At 41.2% G+C, this 27,829-nt stretch overlaps 1 protein-coding gene across 3 annotated transcripts; it reads right to left on the reverse strand.

The window, feature by feature from the left end:
* Positions 1 to 27,647, reverse strand: GNE (glucosamine (UDP-N-acetyl)-2-epimerase/N-acetylmannosamine kinase; the record flags this gene model as incomplete). Of its 3 annotated transcripts, XM_080638166.1 has the most annotated exons (12): positions 1 to 236; positions 921 to 1,037; positions 1,692 to 1,874; positions 2,767 to 2,988; positions 6,049 to 6,178; positions 8,551 to 8,761; positions 9,863 to 9,950; positions 10,592 to 10,804; positions 11,261 to 11,413; positions 12,539 to 12,990; positions 14,605 to 14,813; positions 27,600 to 27,647. In XM_080638166.1, the coding sequence occupies 12 exons, from the start codon at positions 27,645 to 27,647 to the stop codon at positions 1 to 3; spliced, it is 2,262 nt and encodes a 753-aa protein (XP_080494292.1). The 3 variants fall into 3 exon arrangements, with proteins under 3 accessions (XP_080494292.1, XP_080494293.1, XP_080494294.1); XM_080638167.1 differs by lacking the exons at positions 11,261 to 11,413; positions 27,600 to 27,647 and having other exon boundaries at positions 14,605 to 14,885; XM_080638168.1 differs by lacking the exons at positions 2,767 to 2,988; positions 27,600 to 27,647 and having other exon boundaries at positions 14,605 to 14,885.
* Between the last annotated feature and the right edge of the window lie 182 nt (positions 27,648 to 27,829).

Raw genomic sequence — 27,829 nt, forward strand, 5'->3', positions numbered from 1 at the left:
CTAGTATATTCTACGTGTAGTATAATCCAGTACCAGGCTAGCAGCTCCAAGAAGAGCAGGATCTGCTAGATTTGAGACAACCACATCCACGGTTTTAACAGAGGACAGAGCCTGTTGATTTATCACGTCTTTGACAGCATTAACATAGTGGCTAGCTAGAACTCCAGAAAGGATCACAAGAGATGGGTTCATGGTGTGCAGAATGTTCACAACTCCAAGGCCTAATGCTGTCCCAGCTGAAAAGAAAAAAAGTGAAAACAGTCCAGGCATCAGTAGTTGAAACAGGTCTGTTAGCAGCAAATGACACTGTCAGGAAAGTGTTCTATTTCATATGGCAGTTAGTTTTGAGCTTACAGTATCAGACAATATGCGTTGCCATTAATTTTTCTTTCAAAAGTAAAAGATAAAAAAGGCAATCTTATTGCACAATAATGCATTATCCAATGATACGGATGTGAAAGGCAAAGCAAATCATTACCACAAACTTGTAAGCTAAGAGAAAATAGGAAAGCATTACTCTACCATCTTAATGCTATCAGCTACGTATGAGGAAGAGGCTTGCCTTTAAAGCTAGTAAAACAGTAAACTATCCCATGCAAAGTAGTATGTAAATTGCCTGTGTGTGCTCAGACTAGCCGATTCACTTCCCTACAAAGAAATGTCCTCAGATTTTCCGGTATGAGTTCGTTGATCTTTGCAGAAACTTTTCATCTTCTAATTGAACAAAGACTTTTAATAACACACTTCTGCTCACAATTTATTTAATTTTTATATTTAAAATTTCACTGCCATTAGTAATTTTTTTATAGAAAGGTCCTCAATATGTAGAGTTGTATTTGTAGTGTTACAGGTCATTACCATTTCCGTATTCCTGAAAATACAATAATGGGAAGGTTCCACTCTTTGGGCTGCGTTCTCACCTGTTCTGAGAATGCTGTCTGCTTTTGAGTTCCCCAGTTTAGCTGCCTGAATGAGATGTGCAGCGCTAACAACCTCCTCCTTCTTCACTGACATTCCTTCTACTAAAAGCAGATCCTCTGTTTGAAGGGAAGAGAAAGCCAAGAGAAAAACATGTTGATGTGTTAAGTCAAGAAGTACAGGGTGACAAACAAGCACCTAAGATCTTTACATCTCTTTTACTTGCACACTGAAGTCTGAATCCTCACCAATCTGTCCAACCCTGAGTTTAGGTGAAGTGATCACAGCTGCGTTAGTCACGGAACTGCTTGCAGAAGCAGGACATCAAATTCAAAGAGTTACAGTATGGTATTTCACTAGTCTTGTCATCGCCAAAACTTTGAAAATAAAATATAAATGTTCTCAAACTTAAAGACTGAGAAGCCATTGCTGAAAGCCAATCACTGTGAAACCAAACCTCACAGAATGCCTGTCAGATTACCTTACAGCATGCTTAAAAGGGAGAGACTAAAGTCTACTACTTGCTTCTGTTAACTTTGAGACAATGGTTCTAAATGTGGCTTGGCTGGATACTGCCACTACTGAAAAAGAACTCCATTGTGCTATACGGGTTGTGATGCCTCCTGGGTGGCCATACAGAGAAACCCTGTCTGGTTGACTGTACTCCTCCTAGAAAAAGATGGCAAGTCTTTTTCTCTTAATGTCATCTTTGCAAATGTCTTTCTATGCTGAAATTTAGCAATCATGTTTTCAGAAATAAAGTACACAGATACCATCGTGCAGTTTCTTAGCTTCTCTCTGTAATGCTATTCCAGAGGCATATGCTTCTATACATCCTTGGCTACCACACAGGCACTCTGGTCCATCTAAAGATACAACAATATGCCCAAGCTCAGCAGCACAGAAAGAACTGCCATGGATCAATTCGTGTTGATGAATGATTCCACCTCCAATTCCTGCAAAGATTAGATAAAAAAAAATACAGAAATCAAACAGGTTTTAAAGGTCCCAACTCTGCAGTAGACTGACATTTGCTTATTCTAATACAGATAAGATAAAATATGTGCATCTGCACTGAAAACTGAAAATTACGGTTATGGAAGAACTCTTCTCTGTTTGACACACCTGATAACCACACTCACAGCTCCTTTGTATTCACATGGATATCAGAATGGTTATATAAAGCTCCTTTCTTAAGAAGCATATGGATGGTACTGACAGCTCTTTTAAGCTTGTCAGTCATGCTTTCTATGCACAAAACTAACCTTTCAAGTGGCCTTACAATTTTGCATTTCAGAGGAGACGTTTTAATGCTGTATTTAGACAGCTAAACCTGTGTGCTAAAAAGCCAGGACACTTAAATCTGCAATCCTCTGCTGCCCCTTCCCAACCCGTGGGTGGATTCATATGCTTAACAAATAAAAAAAGTTACCCCACATTTGCATTTGAGCTATAATAAGCATTTCTTATATTAAGTTCCTCATCTCCTAAATATACATCCTGAGCTGACTTGTGTACCTGCAGCTGGAAGAGAACTAAGCTATAAAGCTGAAAAAAAGCAAAGTTATTCCAGCTAAAGTTGCTCAGATTTCCACAATTTTGAAAAAATGCTTAGCCTGCACAGCTGTATCATCGTAACTTCATCAAGAAGCTTATACTATGCAAAAGGTTTCACTTGCCTGAATCTATTAAAAAGTACCCTAAAAGAAACAAACAGGTATAGTGGCAAAAGGATTTTTGCTTTAAGAACCTAATATTAACAACCTAATAATATTTTCCTCGCACAGTGGTGGTGTTTGTGCTTTTAAGATCAGCTGAGCCTCTGAGTGACTATAACAACATACCCACCTGTACCAGTTATGAGTGTTACAAAATTTTCTACTCCTTTTCCATGACCAAATTTCCTTTCTGCTAGAGCAGCACAGTTTCCATCATTGTCCACCCAGACTGGCAGGTGCAGAGCATCAGATATTGGAGTTCTGAGATCCACAGAGCTCCACTCCTGAATGAGTTTTGTAGAATGGAGCACAATTCCTTCTCGGGGGTTTACCCGTCCACCTGTGGAAATACCTAAGTCCCAGAAATACCAGATACAAAAATTAAGTCTGCATTATACTTCAATAAATATTTGTTTTTATATTTTCAGTGACAATTATTTGTTCTTCTAATAAGAGGCACTGAAGCAGATAATGAAAATAAAAATTTCTAAGTCAGTGCAATTTCTGGCACATAAAAGTAATTCGTAGAACTCCATTGTTCTAATCACAATGCACCCATTATCTTAAGACTAACTAGATAGGTAATGGTTAGTGTTAGTCAGAAAGTTAATGTTCCTACTTCAGGCAAGATTGCAGCAAATCACATAATACTTGTTTCTTTTTAGTCATGTATGAAAGACATACAAAACCAAACTGTACAAAACAAATTGTTGAAACCCTGGAACTGTAGAATTGTCCTGAAATTTCCTGTAAATCTCAAGATTTAGAATGACCAAAAATAATAGCTGGAGTTGGAGTAGTGATTTCTACTTAAAAAATACACTGCTTTTCAGTACTTTACTGAACAGAATAATGGTTAGTAATAGGCATTATTAGCCAAACCAGCTTTCTCTAGCTGGAGATGCTTCCAAAGTTAATGGACTCTGTCAGGACCTTTCAAAAAGCCACTCTATTATGGAGGTATTTAGTTCTGGACAAAAAAGTTTGAGCATTTTATGTATTATTCTTGTACAGAGATTATATAATTGTGTCCCTTATCTAAAGATGCTCAGAAAAAAAGAGTCCCAGAGTTAATACTGTAATAGACAGCAGCCACAAAAGCAACAGGACAAACAGCTGAATTGAATATTAAAGTTGGGGGGGGTGTGGGTGTCTTACCCTCCCAAAAATCTCACTTTGTAAAGAACAAACCATCTGAGAAACTGTCAGCAAGTACCTAAAAGAAATGACATTCCCAATATCAATCTGTGAAGGTCTCCCCAGGATTTTAAGAACAAAATGTTTATTGCAACAAAACATTTAATACTTGCTAACTCAGCAATAGCTTAGTAGAACACGTCTAAATGCCATGATTCTGTAATTGATGTAAACAGCTATCAGAACTAGCAGAAATTATCTCTTCATCCTCTTTTCTCTACTATCACCTCCAGAAAGGTGACTTAAATACTGCCTAATATAGCAGATATAGCTATATTAGATATATATAAAGATATAGCTCTCCTAAGTACTTGTATCATTTGTGTATAGATTGGGTCTCCTTTGTTTTATAAAAGTAAAAACAACAACAAAAAACCCCCAAAACATCAGTAACAGCTGCTAGTTTCTTTCACCTGATGGTCTTTAATTTCCCCGCCATTTTCAGAAAGCTGTTTTTAATATAAATTATTTGAGTGAAAAAAAAAACCAACCCAATAAATGTAACAAAATTAAAACTAACTGCAGAGCTGTTACAATCTAAACTTATTTGATGATCGTGACAAAAAGATGTTGAAAATTATGTTTTTTCCAGAGTCCTACAAACCTGCAAACCTGTTTTGTATTAGTGGGAGCTCTTCAATCAAAGTTATGCTCATGTAACCGTATTTTGAGTGCAGACAGCAGTTTATAGGACTAAACGGAGGAAAACACTTCTTTTTCACTGCTTTCTGCTAGTAGCTCTTCCTGCTTATTCATTTCCAATGGCTATTACTTCTACCCTTACCTATGACAGCTGGAAGAAATCCAGTGTTACTGGTAAAGTCCATGATTAAGCCCAGCGCTTCTGCTTGGTCTTGCAAAAATTTCTCAAAAGTTCTGGGAACTCTCCTTTCTATGATTATTAATCTTAAGGAAATGACTAGAATCTAATATATTAATTATTCCCATAGGAATTATATGCCATTCTTTAAAGAGAACTTTCAGCTAGTAGTCTGATTCAAACTATGAGTCTGCATGTGGCAAAGAACAGCTAATAGAAATATCCAAGTGAGAAATTTCTTATTCTGTGGTACAACTCTTCCCCTCATAAGTCAGTAATTGAGCTGTAAGCAATGAGTTGCAGAAGGAAGAGCACTGAAGAATAAAAAGGACTGTAATTTCCGTAAAATGACAAACAAAAGGCAAGTTTTTTTCCCAACATATAAACCTCTGTAAACTAGTTTACTGTTTCATTACCCTAGTAAGTGTAGCTGACTGTAAAATTTTCTTTGGTATCTCCAATAGTACAGCACCGCAGAGATCACCATCCTTTCCACAGGGACTGTGAGGTTTTAGATTTAGCATTAGGACACAACAAAATAATCAGGGTGGTTAAGTCACGTGTATTACCTACTGGGTAATCTGGAGGATTTGGTCTGAAGGGCTGACATATTTCTCCTTACAGCTTTGTGTACTTAATATTGTTTTGAAAAAAAACTTTAATAGAAGTTCAAATTAACTTTTCTTCATACTGTGTGATTCAAGCAAGCTTTTGTCTGGAGCAAACTACTTCTATTTTGGAGCATTTCTTAGCTAAAATGAGGATTTTATGTCCTTTTTAAAAATCATGGTCACATTAATATACTGTAGTATCTAAGACCAAAGCCCCCATCATCATTAAACCGATTCCTGCCTGGTAAAAAAGGAAGTTTAACTTGGAACTATACTACAGTGTAAGTAAACTTGAAATCAACAGAAAATCTACTTTGTCTTTGTTAGCTGCAGATTTAATCTAAGGTTTTAGCCTTTTTCGTCTGCCCTCCTGCAACTGAGACTTCTGCTGCACCTGATCCTGGCCATGAGGAAAGGCTCACAGACAGTAGAGGATTCAGCTGCATTTGTTTCAAGAGCTTTTCAATATACGCTAAATATCTGATTCATAATTCTGAGACTGCAGGGAAAATCTACATGAAGTCTATACATCACACATTTTAGATATAGTTTAGATTAACTTAGATTGCTTTCATCGCTGTTACAGACTGGAACAACATCCGTCTTTGCAGTCAGCCTCTCATTTTCACAGACATTTAAAAAAGTTTGTGTGTGAAGAATGTAATTTAAGAGCTTGAAATAGAAAAAATCTGTTTCAGAAAGGTGTTTTAAATTAATCAGTAGCGATTTCATTTTGTATTGAAAAACCTGGATGAAAAGACAAAGTTAGTGTTTGTTAACTTACCTACTCCCAAAATTCTGCAGTTCACATTTACTGCCTCTGATGCAGCCTCCACACACATCTTTAGAATCAACTCTAGTCTGTCTTCATAAGTTTTAGGGTTAAGCTGAGTATACTTCTTAACTATTTCACCCTAGAAATTAAAACCAACAGAAGGTACCCCACAGAAACGTACTTCATGATGAAACTTCTTTTCACTTTAAACTAGAGGTCAACTTGAAAATAAACAGTCATAACTTGTCTCTTTGAAAAAATAATATAGCTGCATGCCTTAGATCTTGGTCTTACAGGCTGTTCTGCGCAAGATTCCTGACAACTCTGAGGGACACGTTTGCAAGATCAGACATTACATTCTGCTACTGTGATCAACCCCCCATCTGAAATAAAATAGATATTGGAAGTAACACATGGATTGTGTAAGCAAACACATTACAGGAGCTACTGAAACTGTTATTAGGAGTAAATCATGATACAGCAATGCAATTAAGCTCAACATTAAAGTATTAAAAAAAGAAAAAAAGAGGGAGAGAGCAGCAATTGCTAAGGAGGACAGAAATCCCATAGTACTTGAAGAATAAAATGCTTCCAATCTGACCACATGAAGGTTTTGCATGTGTCACAGACGCTAACCTTTTACCAGCAGGAGAGGTCAGGCAGACAGAAATGCTAGACATTTCAATGCCACATTTCCTATCTGTTCAGAAATAACTTTTCTTCCCAGCAATTACAATTCTGAGTCACTTGAAGTATTTCTGGAGTTGCATCTCCTATAATGTATGCTGTATGGGGGAGGGAGGGTCCACGAGGAAAGGATTATTTTCAGCCTCTGGAATCTTACAGTGGTTGTGAAAGCATTCATTATGATGCCTGAATCCATGGGCAATAAGTAACTAATCTTAACATAATGTGAATGTTACAGGATTAGGCCAGGAAACTGCAGAAAACACACTGCTTAGCAATAATATTCTCCCTATTATATCCCTTGTACTTCACAGTATATCTAAGTGAACAGCACTGTATTAATACAACTAAGCAAAAAGGCATAACAAAAGTTTATGTGCAACACAGCTGAATCATTGTTGACAAAACAACACAGAAAATTCCAAGATGTCAGTGGTCTGAGAATTAGATCCCACCATCTCAGTACCATAATAGAATGGTTTGGACTGAGGACTTTCTATGTTTATGTTTCCTCTTCACTTTTGTTTTGGAGGGTGAGAGAAATCAGAGGAAATTATTCTGGAAAACAAGGCTGCAGCAAACATTATCAGCAGACAACAGCTTTTAAAAGGAGAAACTAATTTTTTTCTTCATGAAAAGAAATACACCTTCAACTCTGCCATTTCCTGTTAAATGCTTACATCTGTTGTATGAATTTTATTATGAAAGTCTGACCCTTCTCACTCTGATTTAAAAAAAAACAACCAACCAGCCAACCCCTGATAGGATTTTTAGAAGAGCATCAAACAAATGAAATTCACCACCCTTTTCCAATGCAAGATCAAACCCCTAAAATTCAGCTGGTTTTGAGACTTTTTTAAATGTTTTCCTATCATTCCAGCAATGAAAACATCATATCCTTCTAGACTATCTGTTCCAGCCTTTTCTTGCATTGACAGCTAAGCTACATAGTAAGAAAAACTTTTAAATAATTTTTCATTCCACAGTTTTTATACTTTACTGCTTGCTCATGCACACATGAATCTGATTTTTCTCTTAATCGAAGAGGCTTTTACATTCTGAAGACTACTTTTTTTTCCCCGTCAGTTTTCTCTAAGCAATTCTAATTTCTTCAACTATTCCCTGTTTTCCATGTTTGTAATAATTATTGCTGGTTTTCCTTCTGATTCTCTCTCCAAGTGAGCTACATCTCTGGGGTGCGATGCATTATAGTGACCACTGTTCCAGCTGAGGCTCAGTACTGTTACTGACTGTATTTCTAAGCAGGACTATACTGAGAATTTTTGATCTCTGGCTGTTCTTCTCTTGGTACAAGAGATGCAAAGCTCTGTTATCCTGAACCCACCCACTTTCCCTCAGCTTCGCTAAATGCTGGCTGTTGCTCAGATTGGTTCTGTGTGCCCATTACATGGCCATGTAAGGCAATGGGGAAGTAAAAAGACTGCTCTTGGTGCCTCTCTCTTTTTCACTTGACATATAAAAATGTACAAGGTGACTAAGTCACCTTTTATGGGGAACCAACACATATGAAAGTGGCCCTATCATTTCAGGTCTGTATGACTCCCTGCAGAAGGAGGGCTTTGCTAGTTTAACAGCAGTCTTACAAGAGTAAACCAGCAGGCAACTTGTATCGAGACTGTATGAAAGGTGCAACCAGTCGTACAGCAGAGGGAAAAATCCACATTATCCTTCAAAAGCAAAAGCCAATAGGACTGCTTTGTTTTGGAGCTCTTTTGCATTGTAAACCCATATACCCACTGCAGGACAGAACCACAAAGCCCAGTGGAGTTTGCAGAATGTCTAAAAGCACAACAGAACATTTACCTTCATACTGACAATTGCTACTCGGAGATTTGTTCCACCTAGATCCACAGCCAGAGCACTTTGTGTCTCTAGAATATGGTCAATATCTTGAGAGATATTATCTTTGACAGGAGGAAAACAGAATTTCTTTTGCAATGGCTCTTTGAGATTGATAGATTTAAGGAACTTCAAAATCCTTGGAACAGCATTACCATCTCCATATATTTTTGAGCTATAATATTAAAAAAAATAATCAATTAAATTGGAAATAACACTGCAATCTATAAAGTTCTTGGTATCACAGACGGCTGCAACACCGTGTCATTACAAAAGTATGATACGGCTATTACAACAATAGTGCAGTTCACACTTCTTGAGTCTGTCATGGAATATGGCAGACAGTGTCAGTTTGAGTATCATACAACATATAGTGCAAGTTTGGCATTAGCTCCATTTTGGAATACAACACATGGAATGTAGAAAACTGGAAAGTTAATGATGCCAAAAAAGAATAATATTAAGAGTTTAATGAAAGGATCCATATAGTAAAGCTCTAAAATTACAGGAAGTTTACATTTGTGCTAAGTCCAAATTAGAAGTACTTATGACACAGGTGATAACTACATAATAGTACACTGTACAGTCATGTCAGTTTTCAACATGTAAGTCTGGTTTTAACATACCATCATACATGCTGTAATACCGAATACATTTGGTATTACAGAATTCAGTTTTATCACTCTACTGAGGTTCTTATGAAATATACTTTTTGAATCTTGTCCTTAACTAGACCGATATTATGTCCTGAAGTTTTCAAGAACTGCTGTGTTAAACAACTGAGGGTTAATATTGTATGGCTGAAGAATAGTGGAAAGCATCTTGCTACAATCCTGCAGCTCCCCTGGAAGCTTGCACTCAGGACTCTCTGTGTATCATGCCTGAGGTCAACCCAGCTATAAAGCCATATGCCCCTCAGGCACAAGTCAGAGGCAGGCAGACAGGGTGTTCTCTCCATGCTGCTCCAATGGAATGAGGTCTCTTAACCATTCTAGTCTAAGCTAAAACATGAATTTTGTTCTCTTGACTTTTTGTTGGATGTTGAATTACTAGTTTTATCAAAACATTACTCATTACATTTTGCTCTACAAATACTAATCTGCATACCAGATATTGCACTGTAATTCTGAATGAGGTATGTGAAATGAAAAACTGTAACCTCAGATTAATGCATTAAAAGCACTCTGAACAAATACAATGAACCACCTCAGGACTAAACGCCTTCTACCCTCCTGCTTTAACGTGCCCTCCAATGAAGCAAGATGAATGTACTTACCATGGGTACTGTTTACCAAACTGCAGCTGCAGAGCATGCAGAATCTTATCCTGTGTGTCAGCGTCACGAACATGAAGAACATTTTCACCTAGATGACAAAAGTAGACATAACAGGACAGATCAGATCCTCAAATTATAGTATGGGATAAGAAGTGCTTTAGAATTTAAGAACTATTTTTATTTCTGCTGAGCAGGGAAGACTGCAGCTAGATCAACATGGCTCTCCATTAGTTACATGCCTCCCCTAGCTCCCAGTGAAGCAATGGTGACACCTATGACACGCTGTCACGCATTACAACACAGTAGAGTAGAATATTAGCCTTCAACAGAATTCTATTATTAAATTAAAACCACAAATAAAAACAGGGTAAATGGCTTTTTGTGTTGTATCTGTGAAATATCACAATACCCACTTACTTCCTGAAGTGGTAAAAAATTCACAATCTTAATACACATCACACATCAAACTAGCTATAAGGCAAAACAATTAGTTGCCTGTTCTGCTAAATGGAATCCAACGCAGATGGGTATGTATTTTAACTTGTCTGTAGACAAAAGCCTCCATTATCTTAGGTAAAACACACAAGCAACACTAGCATACAGGAATAACCAGTGAAGTTTTAAAATGGGTCAAAAATTATGCTCTGTCAAGCATTCACTTGACTTTATCCTGTGAAAGAAAAAACCTCAGAACCATGAGGAAATTAAAGTCATCAAGCAAACAGATACCTGTTTCTCTCCCTGTCTGACGTGTCCCCAGGTTGATGACAGGTGTACCAAATGCTCCCACCTCTCTGACACCACAACTACTGTTACCAATCATACAACCAGCGTGAGCAACCAACTGAATGAACTGGTCAAATGGGACATGCTTTACTGCCCGAAAATTGGGATGATGTTCAATGCCCTTCTTCCTCATCACCCGAACCATCTCTTTGCTTCCTACAGAAAAACAAGAGGTAGAATGAATGATTCAAGTTCTGTCTTTAACTGATTAAAGTCCAGACATGCAAAGGAGCTCACAGCAGTTCATGGAGTTACCAGCTCTCATTTGTTTTTGTTCTCTTTTTATCCTCACAGTGTTAAGTTGCAGAGCTGGGCATGTAAGCCCAGGTTAGATTGCAAAATACACTGCAAAAATCTGTTTGTGTTTTTTAGTTAAGAGGCACTAATATTGCTCCTACATGGTTTCCGTTCATCTTCCTAACCACACTGAAAAGTTGCAACATGATTCAGCAATGTGAAGATGGAGCTGCAGCAGATGTGTATGTGATGCTGAGACCATCAATTATTTCCATCTGGCTGGAAATTCGGGGATAAAAGCACTCCGTAAGAACCAACGCATGCTTTAAAGACAATCTGTTATGTGTCCCTCCGTCATGAAGGTGTTTTACTCACCTGCATCCACATTAGGGAATAGAATAAGTGTTCTCTTGTTGAAGGAGATGAGTGCATCTAGTGTCAGCTCAAACATCTTTAAGGAATGTTTAATATCTGTGGTTACAGGATGTTGCAGAGCAACTATATAATCTCTGGTTTTGACATCTTCACCTGTCCAAATGGAGTCCAAAAAATGTTTATTTCATTGTCACAGAATAGTAAGAGGAACTGAGGACATACTTTTGAAATTACTGCTGTGAAAGCCTGATCAGTCAAGGCACTGAATGGGATATCTAGCACAAACTTCAATCCTACAGTAAAACTCAACAGGGTAACAGGAGGATCTAGCTTGGTATTTGCCTCTCTAAGCAAGTCTTGTAACTTTAGAGACCACTACCTAAACCCCAACAAACTCTTAACTTGCAGGTTGACATCTAAAGTTCTGCAAGAGTGTAACAGAATCAACAGCCTGTTCTCACACCAGTGATAACCTGGAATAACATGAAACCCCTGAAGCTGCTCAGGTTATCTGTCTGTTGTTCATCCTCAATCAAAGACTCCGTCCCCATTGCTTTAAAAAAGTCAGTCATACTTGATTTAGTACATTTGATAAAAACGTTTATCTGAAAAATATTCACCTACTGATCTAAGAACATTCCAGCTTCCAACTACACAGGTTAATGTGCCATACAGGCGACTTTTTGTCAAAGGTAAAGCAAAACACAAAACCCTGCTGTCCACAGCAATTATTTAAAGTCAGTGAAGCATGAAAAGCATTTGGCATGTGTTGTCCTGTTGCAGTGCATTCCTTGAAAGAATGTTCATAATATAAATTCCCTTTGATTTTTTTTTAATTAGCCCTTAACAGCTTTGATTCTACTTAAATACATCCTTTACATCAAAATAATGGTTCATATAAGACTATTCTGGTTTTAAATTGTTCGTCTCAGAGAAATAACCGATTTAAGGAATTGTATTTTTTGATGTGGCAAAAGGACCAGATGTGTTTACCAGGATGGATTTGTAGCCTTCCAGGTATAGACAGCAGAACACAGAACAAGCGAAAATGTAGAAAGAAATAAATACTAGATACTATTAATAAATACGCTATTTTTTTGAGAAGCATCAGGTTGGTGTTTCATATTTAACTCCAATTAACCAAACTTGAATTTCCTAGCAAAAAGTCTTTTTTCCTGTACTTTTCTTAGAGCCACTGGTCAACAAGCTCATAACCTAGTTATTGAGTTTGTCTAGTATTGAAAGTCATATGAAAAACATTAGAAGTGGTATGCTCACCTAGCCACATGCGTATAACACTCATGTAGTCCTTGTTTTTTGCAGAGAGAAGCTTATCATATGAGGGACAGCCTGCTAAAAGGATGCGGTCATGGTCTTCACACATGGCTATCAAATGCTGCTCTGCACTCCTTGTGCAGCACACGTGGTAGTGGGCCAGTTTAGTTATAGCATGTCTGATCGAGTCATCAATAGTCCCACTGACTTCTCCACCTTCAATGTGAAGAATGCGAATATTCATCAGGGCTGCAGATGTGGCCAGGGCCAAAGCATCAAATCTATCCCCATGAACGATCATGATGTCAGGCTTCAGGCGGTTCAGGACATCTGGTAACTTGACTAACGCAAGCCCCACTGACTCCACCATAGCTGCCTCATCCTCCCCTCTCACAATGGTGTGCAGTCTTGTATGGATATCAAAGTCATCTTGTTCAATCATACGATAGGTATTACTGAAGGGAAGAGGAAGAGGGTTAGAGTAAATACAATTTGGTTTTACAGCAAAACAGCTTGACAAAATAAGTGTGTATTATAGTTGTACTGGGTTTGAACAAGGGCCGACTTACCGTATCTCCTTCACTTGAGGAAACTGTTTTTTAAGATTTTAACAGAATGTTAAAATATGAACATACATGACTACATTCCCTTATATTCCAAGCATCAGGTTTTTCTAGACACCCTTAAGGAGGAGCTTTGATGAATGTGTTCATAAATCAAACTCTTTGTTCCTGTGTTTGCAGAGCCTTTCAGGTAATAGATATGGCATGATTTCATTTTCAGTTAAGACATGTTTTTGACTTTCCAATGAGAAATTTTGGCACTTCGTAAGATTTCCTTTCAATAAAGGTGTGTTGACTTCTCAGCAGTGCATCGACTTTGCTGGACAAACATATAAATCCCAACAGATACTATGCAAAGCTGAGGCCTGTATGTTCAAGGAAGACATCTTGCAGGTAGCATCCATTTTTTGAGATTCTGTATTTCAGATATATGAAGACTTGTATACTCACACACTTAAGCAATCACTGCACAGAGGCCTCAAGTTCAAAGGAAACAGGCTTTAAAATGAAAAGAAGAAGGTTTTCCACGCATACTACTAGCTTCATTCCATAACGATAAAATTAAAACATTCCTTGAATACTATGAATTGTTATGAAGTGCCAAAATTTCTCATTGGAAGGTCCACAATATGTCTTCAACAGAAGATGTGCATAATATTTCTAAAAATTCGACAACGATGATATGCTGCCAGCCTTATCCTAAAGTCTGATCACAAAGTAAGCATTTCCAATCTGTACCACTTACTGGCAAATGCAGCCTGAGCAAAACGAACCAAACTACTGCACCACCACCAACAGCTTGCATGCTGTTCCTTCTGCCTTTTCCCCTGCAAATACAGGGATATTCATCGGGAATGTGGGAAGTCCTTCCAAAGGAAGGGATTTGGACCAAGATATTCCATCCTCTCAGGCAGGTGATCCAACTGCCTACTTAATAGGGTGTTATGGAAAAGACCCTAAACTCTCCTGCAAAACCCTACTTAATATATCTATCAGTTATTAATTTTGTCAGAAAGAGAAAACCACCCTTTCCTTCCTCCACAATCCTGGAAGTAAGAACTAAAAATATTCCCCTGGGATATAGGATATGTAAGTACTTTCTCTAATGCAAAGAAGAAGAGCTGCAACTTAAAATGACTGAAGGTTATCTTTTCCCTGTGAAAATTAAGAACTGTAGCACATCTTCATTCGATAATCACCAGATTCTCAGGGATATCTGCATAAGCTGGGTTTCTCACTTCAAATAGTCTGTGATCCTGTTGAAGATCTCAATTACAGCATTTATATAGAATTTTCTGAAATACCAAGGTTGGTTAAAAAAAAAAAAACAAACCATAAATATGCTATCTCAGAAGGAACTGCAAAATGAAATAAAATCTGAAAAAAAAAAAAAAAATAAATTTGATGTGTACATTACTAACAACAAGGACTTTGTTACCTAATGTTCATTATGTTATCTCTGACATCCCAGAAACAGACTGGCAGAGATGGAGAAATGCACCTTACCCGTAATCATCAATCAGGTGGGAACCAAGCACCACAACATCGAGCTCAAAGAACTGTGGTTCTGCCTTAATACCAAACATAATGGGAGCCAACTTGGAATAATCTGCACGGTTGCAAGTTGCAACACAAACACGAAGTTTGTGGTTGTTTCCATTCTTCTCCATGACTTCCTTTTGTTTCTGCTTTGAAAGGTTCTTGAAGTACAATTCCTGAAATGATAGGGACAAACAAACAAACAAACAGAAAGGAAGAATGAATAATAACCTTTATAGTAAGTAAACTTCATGAACAGCATACACAAGTGCAGACCAGTATTGTGGGCACACACTAACTCATCCACTGATAATAGGCAGCTGATACCTTGGAGTATCTACCATTAGAAGATTTTGGAAAAAGACAGATTTATTTATTATAGTTCAAACTCACTTACTTTGAATACCTTTCTTTCTAGAAATAATATATAAAAATTTTATACAAACCAAACTTAAGTATTGTGAAAGTTCAACTGCAATTAAATAGCAAAATGACTTTTCCTTGTCCAGATGAAAACTTCCGTATAAATGGGAAAATTCTTGATGTCTTAGTAAAAGAAAGAAAAATATGAAAAATGTAATATTCCAAAACCACAGAAGACGACAAACTGCTAAAGAGACATCCACTGACAGGCTGTGTGAACAGAAAGTTTTTTCCTGAGTCACAGAATCATAGAATAGTTAGGGTTGGAAAGGACCTTAAGATCATCTAGTTCCAACCCCCCTGCCATGGGCAGGGACACCTCACACTAAAAAACCATGCCACCCAACACTTCGTCCAACCTGGCCTTGAACACAGCCAGGGATGGAGCATTCACAACTTCCCTGGGCAACTCATTCCAGTGCCTCACCACCCTCACAGTAAAGAATTTCTTCCTTATATCCAATCTAAATTTCCCCTATTTAAGTTTTAACCTGTTATCCCTTGTCCTGTCACTACAGTCCCTGATGAAGAGTCCATCCCCAGCATCCTTGTAGGCCCCCTTCAGATACTGGAAGGCTGCTATGAGGTCTCCATGCAGCCTTCTCTTCTCCAGGCTGAACAGCCCCAACTTTCTCAGCCTATCTTCATACGGGAGGTGCTCCAGTCCCCTGATCATCCTCGTGGCCCTCCTCTGGACTTGTTCCAATAGTTCCATGTCCTTTTTATGTTGAGGACACCAGAACTGTACACAATACTCCAAGTGAGGTCTCACAAGAGTAGAGGGGCAGGATCACCTCCTTTGACCTACTGGTCACGCTCCTTTTGATGCAGCCCAGGATACGGTTGGCTTTCTAGGCTGTGAACGCACACTGCCGGCTCAGTTTACGTTAAACACGCTCTGGTGAGGTGAAGCGAGTTAAACATTGACTTCTGAATCCTTCCATAGTGTTTTGGAAGCCGAAGTACGTCAAGATACTCAGTAATACAATATCAGGTCACATTAAGGCAACGACTTTTGTAGACAAGTAGACAAAGATTATGATTAGCATCAGGCAATTTGGAGGCTATTAAACAAAACCAAAAAGTCTTCTGACAACTGAAATGCCACACAAACTCAGCATTTTCACAAGCAACATCAACAGGTACTGTAACAAGATATTTTCTCTAATCCAATTTTACAGCTTGCTTAGTATCTGATTAAATTACGTAATGATTTTAAATGCTCACCTATCCTCCATTTACCATTTTGCCTTGTTCTTATTGTATGGGTTGGGGTTTTTTTTGGTTTTCATTTAGCAATTGGAAAAAAACACACAGAGAAAAAAAAAAGCCTATTTAAAAAGGATACAGTAATTAACTCTCAAAAATAACATGAATTTCCTTTCCCTGAAAAACAGAAACTACTGAGGTGGTAGCAGAAGTTGTCAGACCAGCTATTTATAAGGTTTTTGTTGTTCTCCTTCTGAAAATAACTATTTTAAGTAAGCACAAGCCTTTCAGTATGAAATCTAATGCTACATCAGATTTTTACTCCAGCTCAATGAACGACGGTTGCTCATCTCTGACTCAGAGCAGTATCGCTCTTTGTGCTGGTTTAGACCGCTAAGGGAGCTCTTTCTGAGCAGCTGCTGTGCAGGTGTGACAATACTGACATCCAATTTCATGCTCTTTGTACATTACATTTGTATTTTTTTCCATAATTATTTTTAAGAAAGGCTATTGTGACATCCCACTCTTAACAAAACTTACAAAATCCAGCAACTTTTCAAAGATTTCCCTATTTTTAACACACATTAGGTTTTATCACACATAATGAAGAAATGTTTTGGTAGAAAGTAATGCTAGGGTGGTCAGGAAACTATCCCAATTTATCAAAGGTTAGCTTCTGATTTTGGTCAGTTCATATGCCTGTGAAGCATCTCCACATCTACCTCCAAAATTGCCACTAGCAGCTGTAATTAAATGCGATCTGTGTGGCCAGGAAGATATGTGATCCAGCAGTTCAGTTCTGGTACATCTCTAGTTGTGGTGAACCATGGTATTTTTTTAATTTTTTTAACCTATGATTTTTAGGAGATGGTATTTTTTCTGGATTTGGAATGAGGGTTCTAGAATTGTAAGACACTACTTGAAGAGCAAGGAGGACAGAAAAATTGCGCTTCTTAAACACCTGCTTTGCATGAATTGAAGGATAACTGCTTTGTCAGACAAGAAGTGATGGTTCTAGTTCAGGCAAGCAACTTGGGAGTGAGCAGACTCTGGGTAAATTCATTTTGCCACTTCCTTATCCTGTGCCCAACTGACAGTTGCCCGCTAGTTTCTGTATGTTTGATGACACACTGAGTTTGATTTACAGAGCCTTATCTTGTCTGGGATGGTCCTGTTCCCAGGTCTACCTCTTCACCTTGATGGGACTAGTACTCTTCAGCAGAAAGGAGGAGAAATAAGACAGTTCTCCATAAAGGACTACTTGAGATAATTAATTACTTGGTTTAGTCTACTGCTCTTCCATATTCCATCTTAAGGCTTTTAGACTACTAGAGTTTAAGGACTTTTTAAGGCTGGGGAATTCTGCATCAGATTTTACAGTAAGCAAGTAGCTACTATTTTTGTTGGCAGTCTCAAATGCACGGAGCACTCCATCAGTGTTTCACCAACAAAGGATACCACCTGTATATTCCACGCTGACATTTCCAAAGTGCTGATTTTCAAAACCAAAGAGCTCCTCTTTTACAGTCTGTACACTCTGCGCATGCCTGTGGTGTCATTTGAGCTTATCATATGCTTTGCTGTGTGGTTTGCATGTAGATGATTCTCCCTAAAACACTTCCCACATCTGTACTAGGGGGAACTAGTACTAGTGTATGTATTCACACCACGCTTGGAGACATTGCTTCTGTATCACCTTCATGCACACACATCAGGGCCTGTTCCAGCAAGTGACCATAAACAAAACCAAGTCTTTCAACACATCTGTATGAGAGGCAAAAGGACTCCCACCATCACTCTGTGCACATGCTATCCAGTGCACGTGTGATCCCATGGTAAGGCAAGAAACTCTTCCCATGATTTCCCCCCAGGAACAGGATCAATCTTTTCACCACACACCATTCCTCATGTGGTATGGGAGATCAACCCCTCTATATAAAGACATTTACTACCCAAGTGTAGGGTCTGCCCTTGTGAACCTCCTTTCTCACACAACTGCAACAGACCGTTCCTGCTCCATGCTCACAATACATACTAGAGACACCTCTGCATGGAAAACACTCCTGCCATGCAACATACCTCTGTGTGTCTCTACCCATTTGCAGGGTCATTTCCTGTAGAAGCCTGTTAAATCACAGGATCACACTGGTTTGGGCTGGAAGGAACCTTAAAGCTCATCCAGTTCCAACCCCCTGCCACGGGCAGGGACACCTTCCACTAGACCAGGTTGCTCCAACCCTGTCCAACCTGGCCTTGAGCACTGCCAGGGATGGGGCAGCCACATTCTCTGGGCAACCTGTGCCAGGGCCTCACCATCCCCACAGGGAACAACTTCTTCATAAGATCTCATCTCAATCTCCCCTCTGTCAGGTTAAAGCCATTCCCCCTTGTCCTGTCCCTACAGACCCTTGTCAAAAGCCCCTCTACAGGTTTCTTGTAGCCCCTTTAGGCACTGGCAGCTGCTCTAAGGTCTCCCCTTAAGGAGCCTTCTCTTCTCCAGGCTGAACAAGCCCAGCTCTCTCAGCCTGTCTCCAGAGCAGAGCTGCTCCAGCCCTCACAGCATCTCCGTGGCCCTCTCTGGACTTGCTCCAACAGCTCCACGTTCCTCTTGTGTTGCTGCTCCAGAGCTGCATGCAGGACTGCACGGGGATTCTCTCCAGAGTGCAGCAGAGGGGAGAATCCCCTCCTTCGACCTCCTGCTTATGCTCTGGGGGTGCAGCCAAGCACATGCGAGAGGGGGTTCTGGGCTGAAGCGCACATTGCAGGTCATGGGGAGCTTCTCCTCACCCAACACCCCCAAGTCCTTCTTAGGGCTGCTCCATCCATTCCCTCCCCCAGCTTGTGTTTGGGTTTGGGAATGCTTCGGCCCAGGGGCTGGACGTTGCGCCTGGCCTTGTGGAACTATATGGGGTTGGCATGCTCCTACCTCTCCCGCTCGCTTCCCGCATCCCCCCCCCCCCCCCCCCCCCCCGCCCTCCATCCCAGCCCCTCAGCTGAGTGCTCACAACATACTCCTCTCACTCCCCCAGCGGCGTCGTTCCTCCACTAAGGCCCCCGCCGGTGCTCCCGGCGCATGCGTCCCTTCTCACGCCCCACCCCCCCGGTCTGCTGGGTGACGCGGCACCAGCGGCTCCGCAGCGCTGCTCCCCGCCCCGGGCAGTTACCCTGTGGCCGCCAGCACAATCCGTGCGGCTCGGCGTGGCGTGGCGTGGCCCGGCCCGGCCCGGCCCGGCCCGGTCCGGTCCTGTCCTGTCTTGTCTTGTCTTGTCCTGTCCGCCTCCACTCCGCGCTCACTGAGCCCCGTGCTGAGCCTGCAGCGGCGGTGCTGGATCCTAGCACATCAAATGCGAGCTGGCGCGCACGCCCCGTCCCGCCCCCCCGCCGCTGAGGGCTGGGCCGCGCCGAGTAGCGGGCGAGCCCAAGGTTTGCGGGCGGCCTTGAGCTTTGGAACGGGAAAACGTATCTCAGTCTAGGGACAGGTTGCCGTTGCCGGTTTAAATATAGAATAATCATAATGCCCCTGTACTGGGCAGTAATGAGGCTGCACCTCGATATTCTGTGTTCAGTTCTGGTCCCTCACTGCAAGAGAGACATTGAGGTGCTGGAGTGGGTCCAGAGAAGGGCAATGGAGCTGCTTAAAGGGCCTCATAAGGAACGGCTGAGGGAGCTGGGGGTGTTTAGTCTGGAGAAGAGAAGGCTCAGGGGGCACTTTATTGCTCTCTACAACTACCTGAAAGGAGGATGGAGCCAGGAGGTGGCTGGTCTCTTCTTCCAGGGAACAAGTGATAGGAAGAGAGGAAACTGCCTCAAGCTGCACCAGGGGAGGTTCAGACTGGATATTAGGAACAATTTCTTCCCCAGAAGGGTTGTCAGGCATTGGAACAGGCTGCCCAGTGCAGTGGTGGGATCACCGTCCCTGGAAGTGTTCATAAACTGTAGATGGGTCCTTTGTGGAATGTTTAGTGGTGGCCTTGGCAGTGCTGGCATAACTGGATTTGATGATGTTACGGGTCTTCCCAACCTAGCCGATTCTATGATTCAATACCCAAGGCACTGTGTGTAACAACAGCAACCCATGCCCACTATAGTTAGCTATGAAAGCACCTAAGTAAAGGTGGCTGTTGCACACAATCACAGCAAAATGATAATTATTCATCCATTTCCACCTTCTGGTTGATCTCATTTTTGTGTGGCTGAAACCTGACAGTCCAGCTTGGTAGGGCCATCTGCCCTAACAAGCACGTGCTACATTCAGGTGTTTGGTACCTGACACAGCTTTTCAGTCCAAATCATATCTTTATTCATCCATAAAATAATGAGGTAGCTCAAATAATTTCTGCTTTCACCCTCTACTTTTTAGAAAACATTAACCTGAATAGTGACTCCTGTTCCTGACATACCTAGAAGAAAATAGATGTAAGGAATATGCATGATGGGTCCCATCTCAGTATCCATAAAGCACTGAATCATGGAAGGGTTACAAGGAGGCTCAGAGAATGCAATGAAGTCTGAATAGGTAAGGATTTAAAATCCCTATTTTCACAATTTGTGTGAAAGCCCAGGGGTGTGGAGGATGCGAGTGGTGGAAATGCCTTGCAACCCTAGGGGTTGGACTAGATGATCTTCAAAGGTCCCTTCCAACCCAGATCATTCTGTGAACTGCGAATGGTTGCATTCCTGGTCTTTACTGGTGAGAAAAACTTTATGTTTCTAGCACTTATGAATATTTGTTTAGAAAGCCTTTGAGGAACAAATACCACTAAAAAAAATACACATATATATTAAACAGGAATTATGGCAATGTAATTTTAAAAGTAAATTAAACTAAACAAAACAAAACCCAAAACCTTTAAGACCTGCCCTTGGGAATTTAAAATTCTGAATTTACTGTTGCCCAAGTGAGACAGAAATAACATGTTATGGTGACATTTGAAAAGTTCTTAGACAGCTGTGGTCCAGTGAGTCAGGTCCTGAAAGCCTCAAGGGTTTTGAGAACATAGCGGCACACCCACTTCTCTTATTACCAGGGATCTTCAGTTGAAACGCTCAACAGCAGTAGTAACAGAAACTTTAAGGCACCTTATGTTCAATTTGTGTTCCACTCACTGTTCTCTTCATCACTAGATTCTCTTCATGTATATTGCACATTGCTTAAAAACCTGTGCATGTTCTGGAGATGTCACTATTAAGTAAGTTTGCACTATCTCTTGTAAATGCTTTTGGTTTATGATAAGCTCAGCAATTAATCTACAGCTGCTTTTTTACTGAAAGAAAATTCTGAGGAAGAGCCTGAATCATGTTTGTGCATGAGTGTATGAAAGTGTGTACATATTCACAAATTCTGAATTATACTAGTAGTTACATAGTTACTACATTGAGAGTTAATTACTCTTACAAAACCATCAGTGCCTCTTGTGATGTGCTTTCTCCACAAATGTTCTAATGGTGTTTTGCAACACAAGCTACAGAACAAGGGTGAAAGTTTATGCCTCTTTTGGGTTATTTCTCCCCCACAGACCTCATATACTACATAAATAGGATGAAATTTATCTTGTGTTACTGAGCTGGGCCCCAAGTCTTCTTTCCAGAAAAAATGCTATCCAGAAAGATGAAATGGGAAGCGAAGCCTCTTTCATAATGTAGTGACAAGACAAGGTAGAATGACTTTAATCTGAAAGGGGGGAGATTGAGATGAGGTCTGAGGAAGAAGTTTTTCCCTGTGAGGGTAGTGAGGCACTGGCAGAGGTTGCCCAGAGAAGCTGTGGCTGCCCCATCCCTCGCAGTGTTCAAGGCCAAGTTGGACAGGGCTTGGAGCAACCTGGTCTAGTGGAAAGCATCCCTGCCCGTGGCGAGGGTTGGAACTTGATGAGCTTCAAGGTTCCTTTCAGCCCAAACCAGTCTGTTATCCTGTGATTCTATGATGATCTGCCTGCTCCAGGCAGCCTTGCCCTTTGCTGTGCAAAATCTCTAATGACACTGTGAAGATTGGCACTGTGAAGATCAGATTGTTAACGGTTGGACTTGATGATCTTAAAGGTCAACCAAATTGATTTCTAACCTAGTTGATTCTATGATTGATTCTGAGATGACCTCCTGTGCTTGCCAAGCCCTGAGGCAGTACTGGGGCTTGTTAGAGAAGGGTCTCATTATTCACATTAATTCGTTAGTGACATGGTTTAGTGACATGGTTTAGTGGTGGACGTGGCAGTCCTGGGGTAGAGGTTGGACTTGATGGTCTTAAACTCTTTTCCAGCCTAGTTGATTCTGTGATTGGCCTTCTCATCAAAAGCTATGCAGAAATGGTAACAGCCCTTCAGGGACTAAATGAACATTAACACACAAGGTGTTGGAAATGCTGGAGCTGAGGTGCTTACTTCTTCTTAGAGAGATCACGCTGCTTCAGATTTGAACAGAAGAACCAGGATCATCTGGTTTGGTTTGCTGCTGGCTCGAAGATCAGACTCTTTGGAAACCTATCCTGAAAGAGGTGAAAGGTGCTGAACTGTGGTCTGACAGGGATTTATCAGTGCATGACTAAATCCAGAGATGGATAGTGTGGACAGGGCCAGTAGTGCTGTGATCTTCTGCTCTGGGGCTAAACACCAGGTTACTTTTTCCCTCCTGAAAGCAAAGGGATATGTCTTTTTAAAATCAACATCTACATGAGGCTGAGCTCTAATTACTTCTTTCCTTAACTCGTCGTTTATATCTATTTTATCTATAAAAAAATAAATAGCTGCTGAGTGTAAGAAAGTAAAAACTTAGGCTAAGATTTTCAGAATCATAGAATGTCCATGTCAACTCTGTACTGACCAACCTAAAACACTTGAAAGAAACTTGAATTTTAAAGGTAAGGGTCATAGTGCTTTCAGAAGAGCAGGTACTTCTGACACAGCCAAACTAACAACTTGTGGAGGTTGTGGCACAGCAATGCTGAGCTGCTGTGAATACGCTCCATTATGAAAATCCCTTGCAGGAAAAGACCAAGTAATGCATACTACATGATATAGGATAATGCAAACATGCACACAGTAAGGAAAACGTAACAAGATATTACCTCCCTGCATTTTCCTGTTTGTTTTTCCTGGTTAAAGCTACTGGGTGAGCTGTGCAGTTAATAGTAACTGTAAGCAACCACAGCAGTGTGTTAGTGAGGCCAGTATCACATCATTGGCTTGTAGCCTTTATCTGATGTCTCAGAGGAAGGGAAGAGATCGAAGATAAGACAATGACATACATGCTAAGCAAAGGGAAATTTTGGGGTTTTTTCTCTCCTCAGCACAACATAGATCTCTCACATCTTTAGAGCTGCCAGCATTCTGTAACATGAAAAGCCTCTTTCTTACTGGAAAAATTGCATATGCTGGTGTCTGGTGTATTACAATGTAATTTAATTTGTCTATATCCTATAAAATTTGAATCAAGTTATAGGCAGTTATAGGATGCAATAGAGGCACTGGATGAAAAGCAGCCTCCATTCTAGGGGCTTCCTTGGTTGAAGGTAGGGGGTGTGAGATAAGTGTGCATCTGAAACCCATGCAAAGCACTGGAAAGAGTGTTAGCTACCTCAATAGATTCATTCAATCTCTAACAACTTAAGCCTTTATCTTATTTTCATCTGAAACCAAAACTTACCCACTCCCTTTCTCTAAAAATAAAATAGCGGAACTGACCCACTTTTTGCTGTCCTCATGTGATTCTCTCTGCTGTGTGATCTGTTTAATCCTTCAGAAGGGTCTGCTTTCTTTAGTTGGATTAAAAGCTCTTAAGTACATGGTTTGTCTGTTACTTCTGAACTCCTTGTTCAGTCGTGCTGGAATAAATATGATTGCTAGTGCTGATGGCTCACATCAAATATCCATGGGGAATAGTACCCAAGCTGGCTTCAAACCAGTTGGTCTTGGACAATGATGGCAGTGTAGGCTGGGGAGATTCTTGTGGTGGAATTTTTCCTCTTGCTGTGCTGGTACCTGTGCTGTGCACCTAAACCCCTTGATCAGCAGACAAGTTGTTCCATGGTTACTTGGAACAACTTGAGGTATGTTCAGACAGGGATGAATAGAGCTGCTGTATGTACTCAGAGTATTTGGACAAGTGCCACCAAGGAATCAGTTTGATTGGAAGCTGTCATCGCTAGGTAAGACAATAGGTCAGTTTGCCAAATATAAGAGTCCAGATTCCACTTAAGCTACAGGTGGGAGAGTTATTTGTTATGCAAACCTGGTCAAGGAAACCATGCAGAAGAAACAGCCAACTTACCTGGTTGCAAATGCTGTCATATGTGACCAGAAAGCAAGTTCTGCTAAGCTTTCTCAGTTCTGCTCACTCGGCTTTTATCACAGTCACAAGTTGTGTATATTTCTTTAAAGAGGCAGGCTTGCAAGGCTGAGCTTAATTCTCTATCCAGCTTTCAGTGGAAGCTAAACCCTATGTTTCTGCTTTGCTCTACCATGTAATTACAGTTTTAAGGATGGAAGATACCAAAATTACCACCTTCCAGCAGTGCTGTGGTTTTAACCTTGTGTTCTTCTCTGCACCGTGCAGTCCTCCACCCTCATTCCAACACTCCTTCCAATGAGTGCAAAGAGACTGAAGGTAGATTATGTTATCTGTCCAGAGACGCACTGCTGTGTCTGTGGGTGTGTAGAGCCTTGCAAGCTCTTCACAAAGGTGCAAGAACTGTCCTTTGAGCAGGAAGTGCAACAGGCCAGAAGATGGGAGAAAAGGAGGAGAGGAGCCAGAAATTATCATCTAATGATAAGACTGCCTATTTTTTCCACTTAAAATTGACATACAGTGTTGAAAAGGAAGCTAAATGGCTGGCAGTAAGAAGGATACTGCATCAAACTTTTGCCTGTTAATAAATACCTCCTGTGTTGCAAACAGATCTAGAAGTTCCTATTCGCACTTCTTGTCCAACTTGTATCTCTTTTTTATGTCTTTCCTATCCCTTCTGAGGCTCTGTGGCATCCTGCTTGCATGTGGCTGTGTTTTCAATATGACTGTCAGCTGATAAATACTTCAAATATTATGTCTTCACTGGTAATTCCTAATTTTAAGGGGTAGTAATGCTGCTACATAATTACAAAAAAACCCAACAAACTCAGCCAGCCATGTGAAGCAGAGCTGTAATGACAGGACTAAAGAATGGTAATAGCAAACATGTATTTCCACCTTTTTTCCATATAATATATTTTGTGTGTAGTCTGTGGATTTCTACTTCAGATGTTGTATGCACAAAGACAGAAATGTGATGGAAGAAGAAAATGTGATTCTAAAGATGGTTACAGCACAAAGCATGTAATCAGTTTACAGTTTCAAAGACAGATGAGGAAATTTTGAGTGACAGAGAATATAAAATAGGCAAGGAAGTGTAGCTGTAGCATAGGTGTTCAATAAAACAAAAGGTGAATCCTCCTCTCTTGGGAGCTTGTGACATACTAGGTATCATTACCTGAGTTATTCAAATGTCTTCTTTACTCATGTGACTTTCAGAGTACTCTTAAATCCTAAACTATTACATGACTTACAATCTCCTGGAATTAACTTCAGATTTTTTATCTCAAATGCCAGTCAAGAACACAGTGTTTTCTGTATCAGGCATTACACAAAAGTACATCTTTGCTTTTAATTCTGGGTCAGGAATAAAATGTCCTCATTTTTTGTTTAGGGTATCTTTAGCCCTTATTTTCATTACCAGCAACTTTTTTTTGGTTTTGGTTTTGGGGTTTTTTTTTTCCAAACAAGAAACAGAAGTGAAGGAAAAGTAAAAACAACCATACAACTTTAATTTGGTACTGTCTCTGAAGAGCACACAGAAAGCCTTTGACCACAAACCTTCTGTAAATGGACAGGAAGCCAGGAACCTGTGAATGAAGAGCAAAGCTCTGGAGTGTAGGATGACACTTAGGAAAGGAAAAAAACCCAAAACCAAGCATGTTAAATGGCCATTTACTTCTTCCTTCTTTTTGATACTTACCTAGAAAAAAACCACTCATGAAGAGTGTCAAGAGTCAGCTGTTATTATGACTTAACTTTCAATGGTCTAATTTTCTCAGCTGGATTTGCTATCATAATCCTTTATTAAAGCTTTGATTTTAATGAAAGCACAGAATTACATAGAAACAAAAGCAACTGCTAAAATATTCCCTGATTTTGCAGGAAGGACAACTCTCCCTACAGATGTTCTAACTTTGGCACTCATGTGGGCTATGCTGTGTCCCTCTGGAGAGACCATGCACCACTAACAGACCAGCAGTCTCTTCTCCCAAGGCCACCTATGTGCCAGGGTGTAGGAGGTCACTCAAAATCATGTAGTTACAGATCACTTTCTGACTGACCTGGCTGTTGAGGCAGTATTTCAGAATCACAGACCACTTTGGGTTGGAAGGGACCTCAAAGCTCATCCAGTTCCAACCCCCTGCCACAGGCAGGGACAACTTCCACTAGAGGGGGTTGCTCCAAGACTCATCCAACCTGGCTTTGAGCAGTGCCAGGGATGGGGAAGCCACAGATTCTCTGGGCAACCTGTGCCGGGGCCTCACCACCCTCACAAGAAGGAAGGAACTTCCTATGATCTCATCTCAGTCTCCCCTCTGTCAGGTTAAAGCCATTCCCCCTTGTCGTGTCCCTACAGGCCCTTGTCAAAAGCCCTTCTCCAGGTTTCTTGTAGCCCCTTTAGGCACTGGGAGCTGCTGTCTTCTCTAGGCTGAACAAGCCCAGCTCTCTCAGCCTGTCTTAAGAGCAGAGCTGCTCCAACCCTCGCATCTCCGTGGCCTTCTCTGGACTTGCTCCAAAGCCCCAAGTTCCTCTTGTGTTGCCGCCCTAGAGCTGGATGCAGGACTGCAGGGGGGGTCCCCCCAGAGTGCAGCAGAGGAGGAGAATCACCTTCCTTGACCTGCTGCTCGTGCTCTGGGGGTGCAGCCCAGCACAGACATAAGGGGGGATGGGGTGGTGGCGGTGGTGGTTCTGGGCTCAAGCATGCATTAACAGACCCTGAGAAGACCACCCTCCAGTTAGCAGCCCAACAGGTCCAAACCCAGTCTGTCATTTCCCAAACACAGACAAGGAGGTCACAGTGTGAAGGAATAGAGTGCTATGGAACACCAGTTCTCCATAGGTCGCTGTGAACTGAATAACGAGGACCCAGAGGGAACGGCCAGCCCCTCAGCTCTGTTCTCTAGAGAGCTTCCCGATGTCCGGCACATCTTCCAGCACGGCTGCAGTCCCGTGTCGGGGGGGAAAAACGGGGGCACGGAGGCTCCAGCGTCTCCGGCGTGGCATCACGCCGGCTTATGGACCAGTTCCGCCCCCCGTGACCGGTGACTTACGTGCGGGCCGCGAGAGAGCTCCCTGCGTGGCGGCGCGTTGGTTCCCATGGTGAGCGGCGGGACCCCGGCACCGATCTCCTTTGCGGACGGCTCCTCCGCGGCCAGGCACCAGCGGCGCCGTAAGCGGGACCGGGGGCCACGGCGGGAGCGCCTGCCCCGCCCCGCGCCGCACGCACCGCCCACGCTGCCAGTGCGGGGCAGGGAAGCGAAAGTGATCGGTTCGAGCCTCG

This window comes from Psittacula echo (assembly GCF_963264785.1).
Source record: "Psittacula echo genome assembly, chromosome: Z".
Lineage (NCBI taxonomy): Eukaryota > Metazoa > Chordata > Aves > Psittaciformes > Psittacidae > Psittacula > Psittacula echo.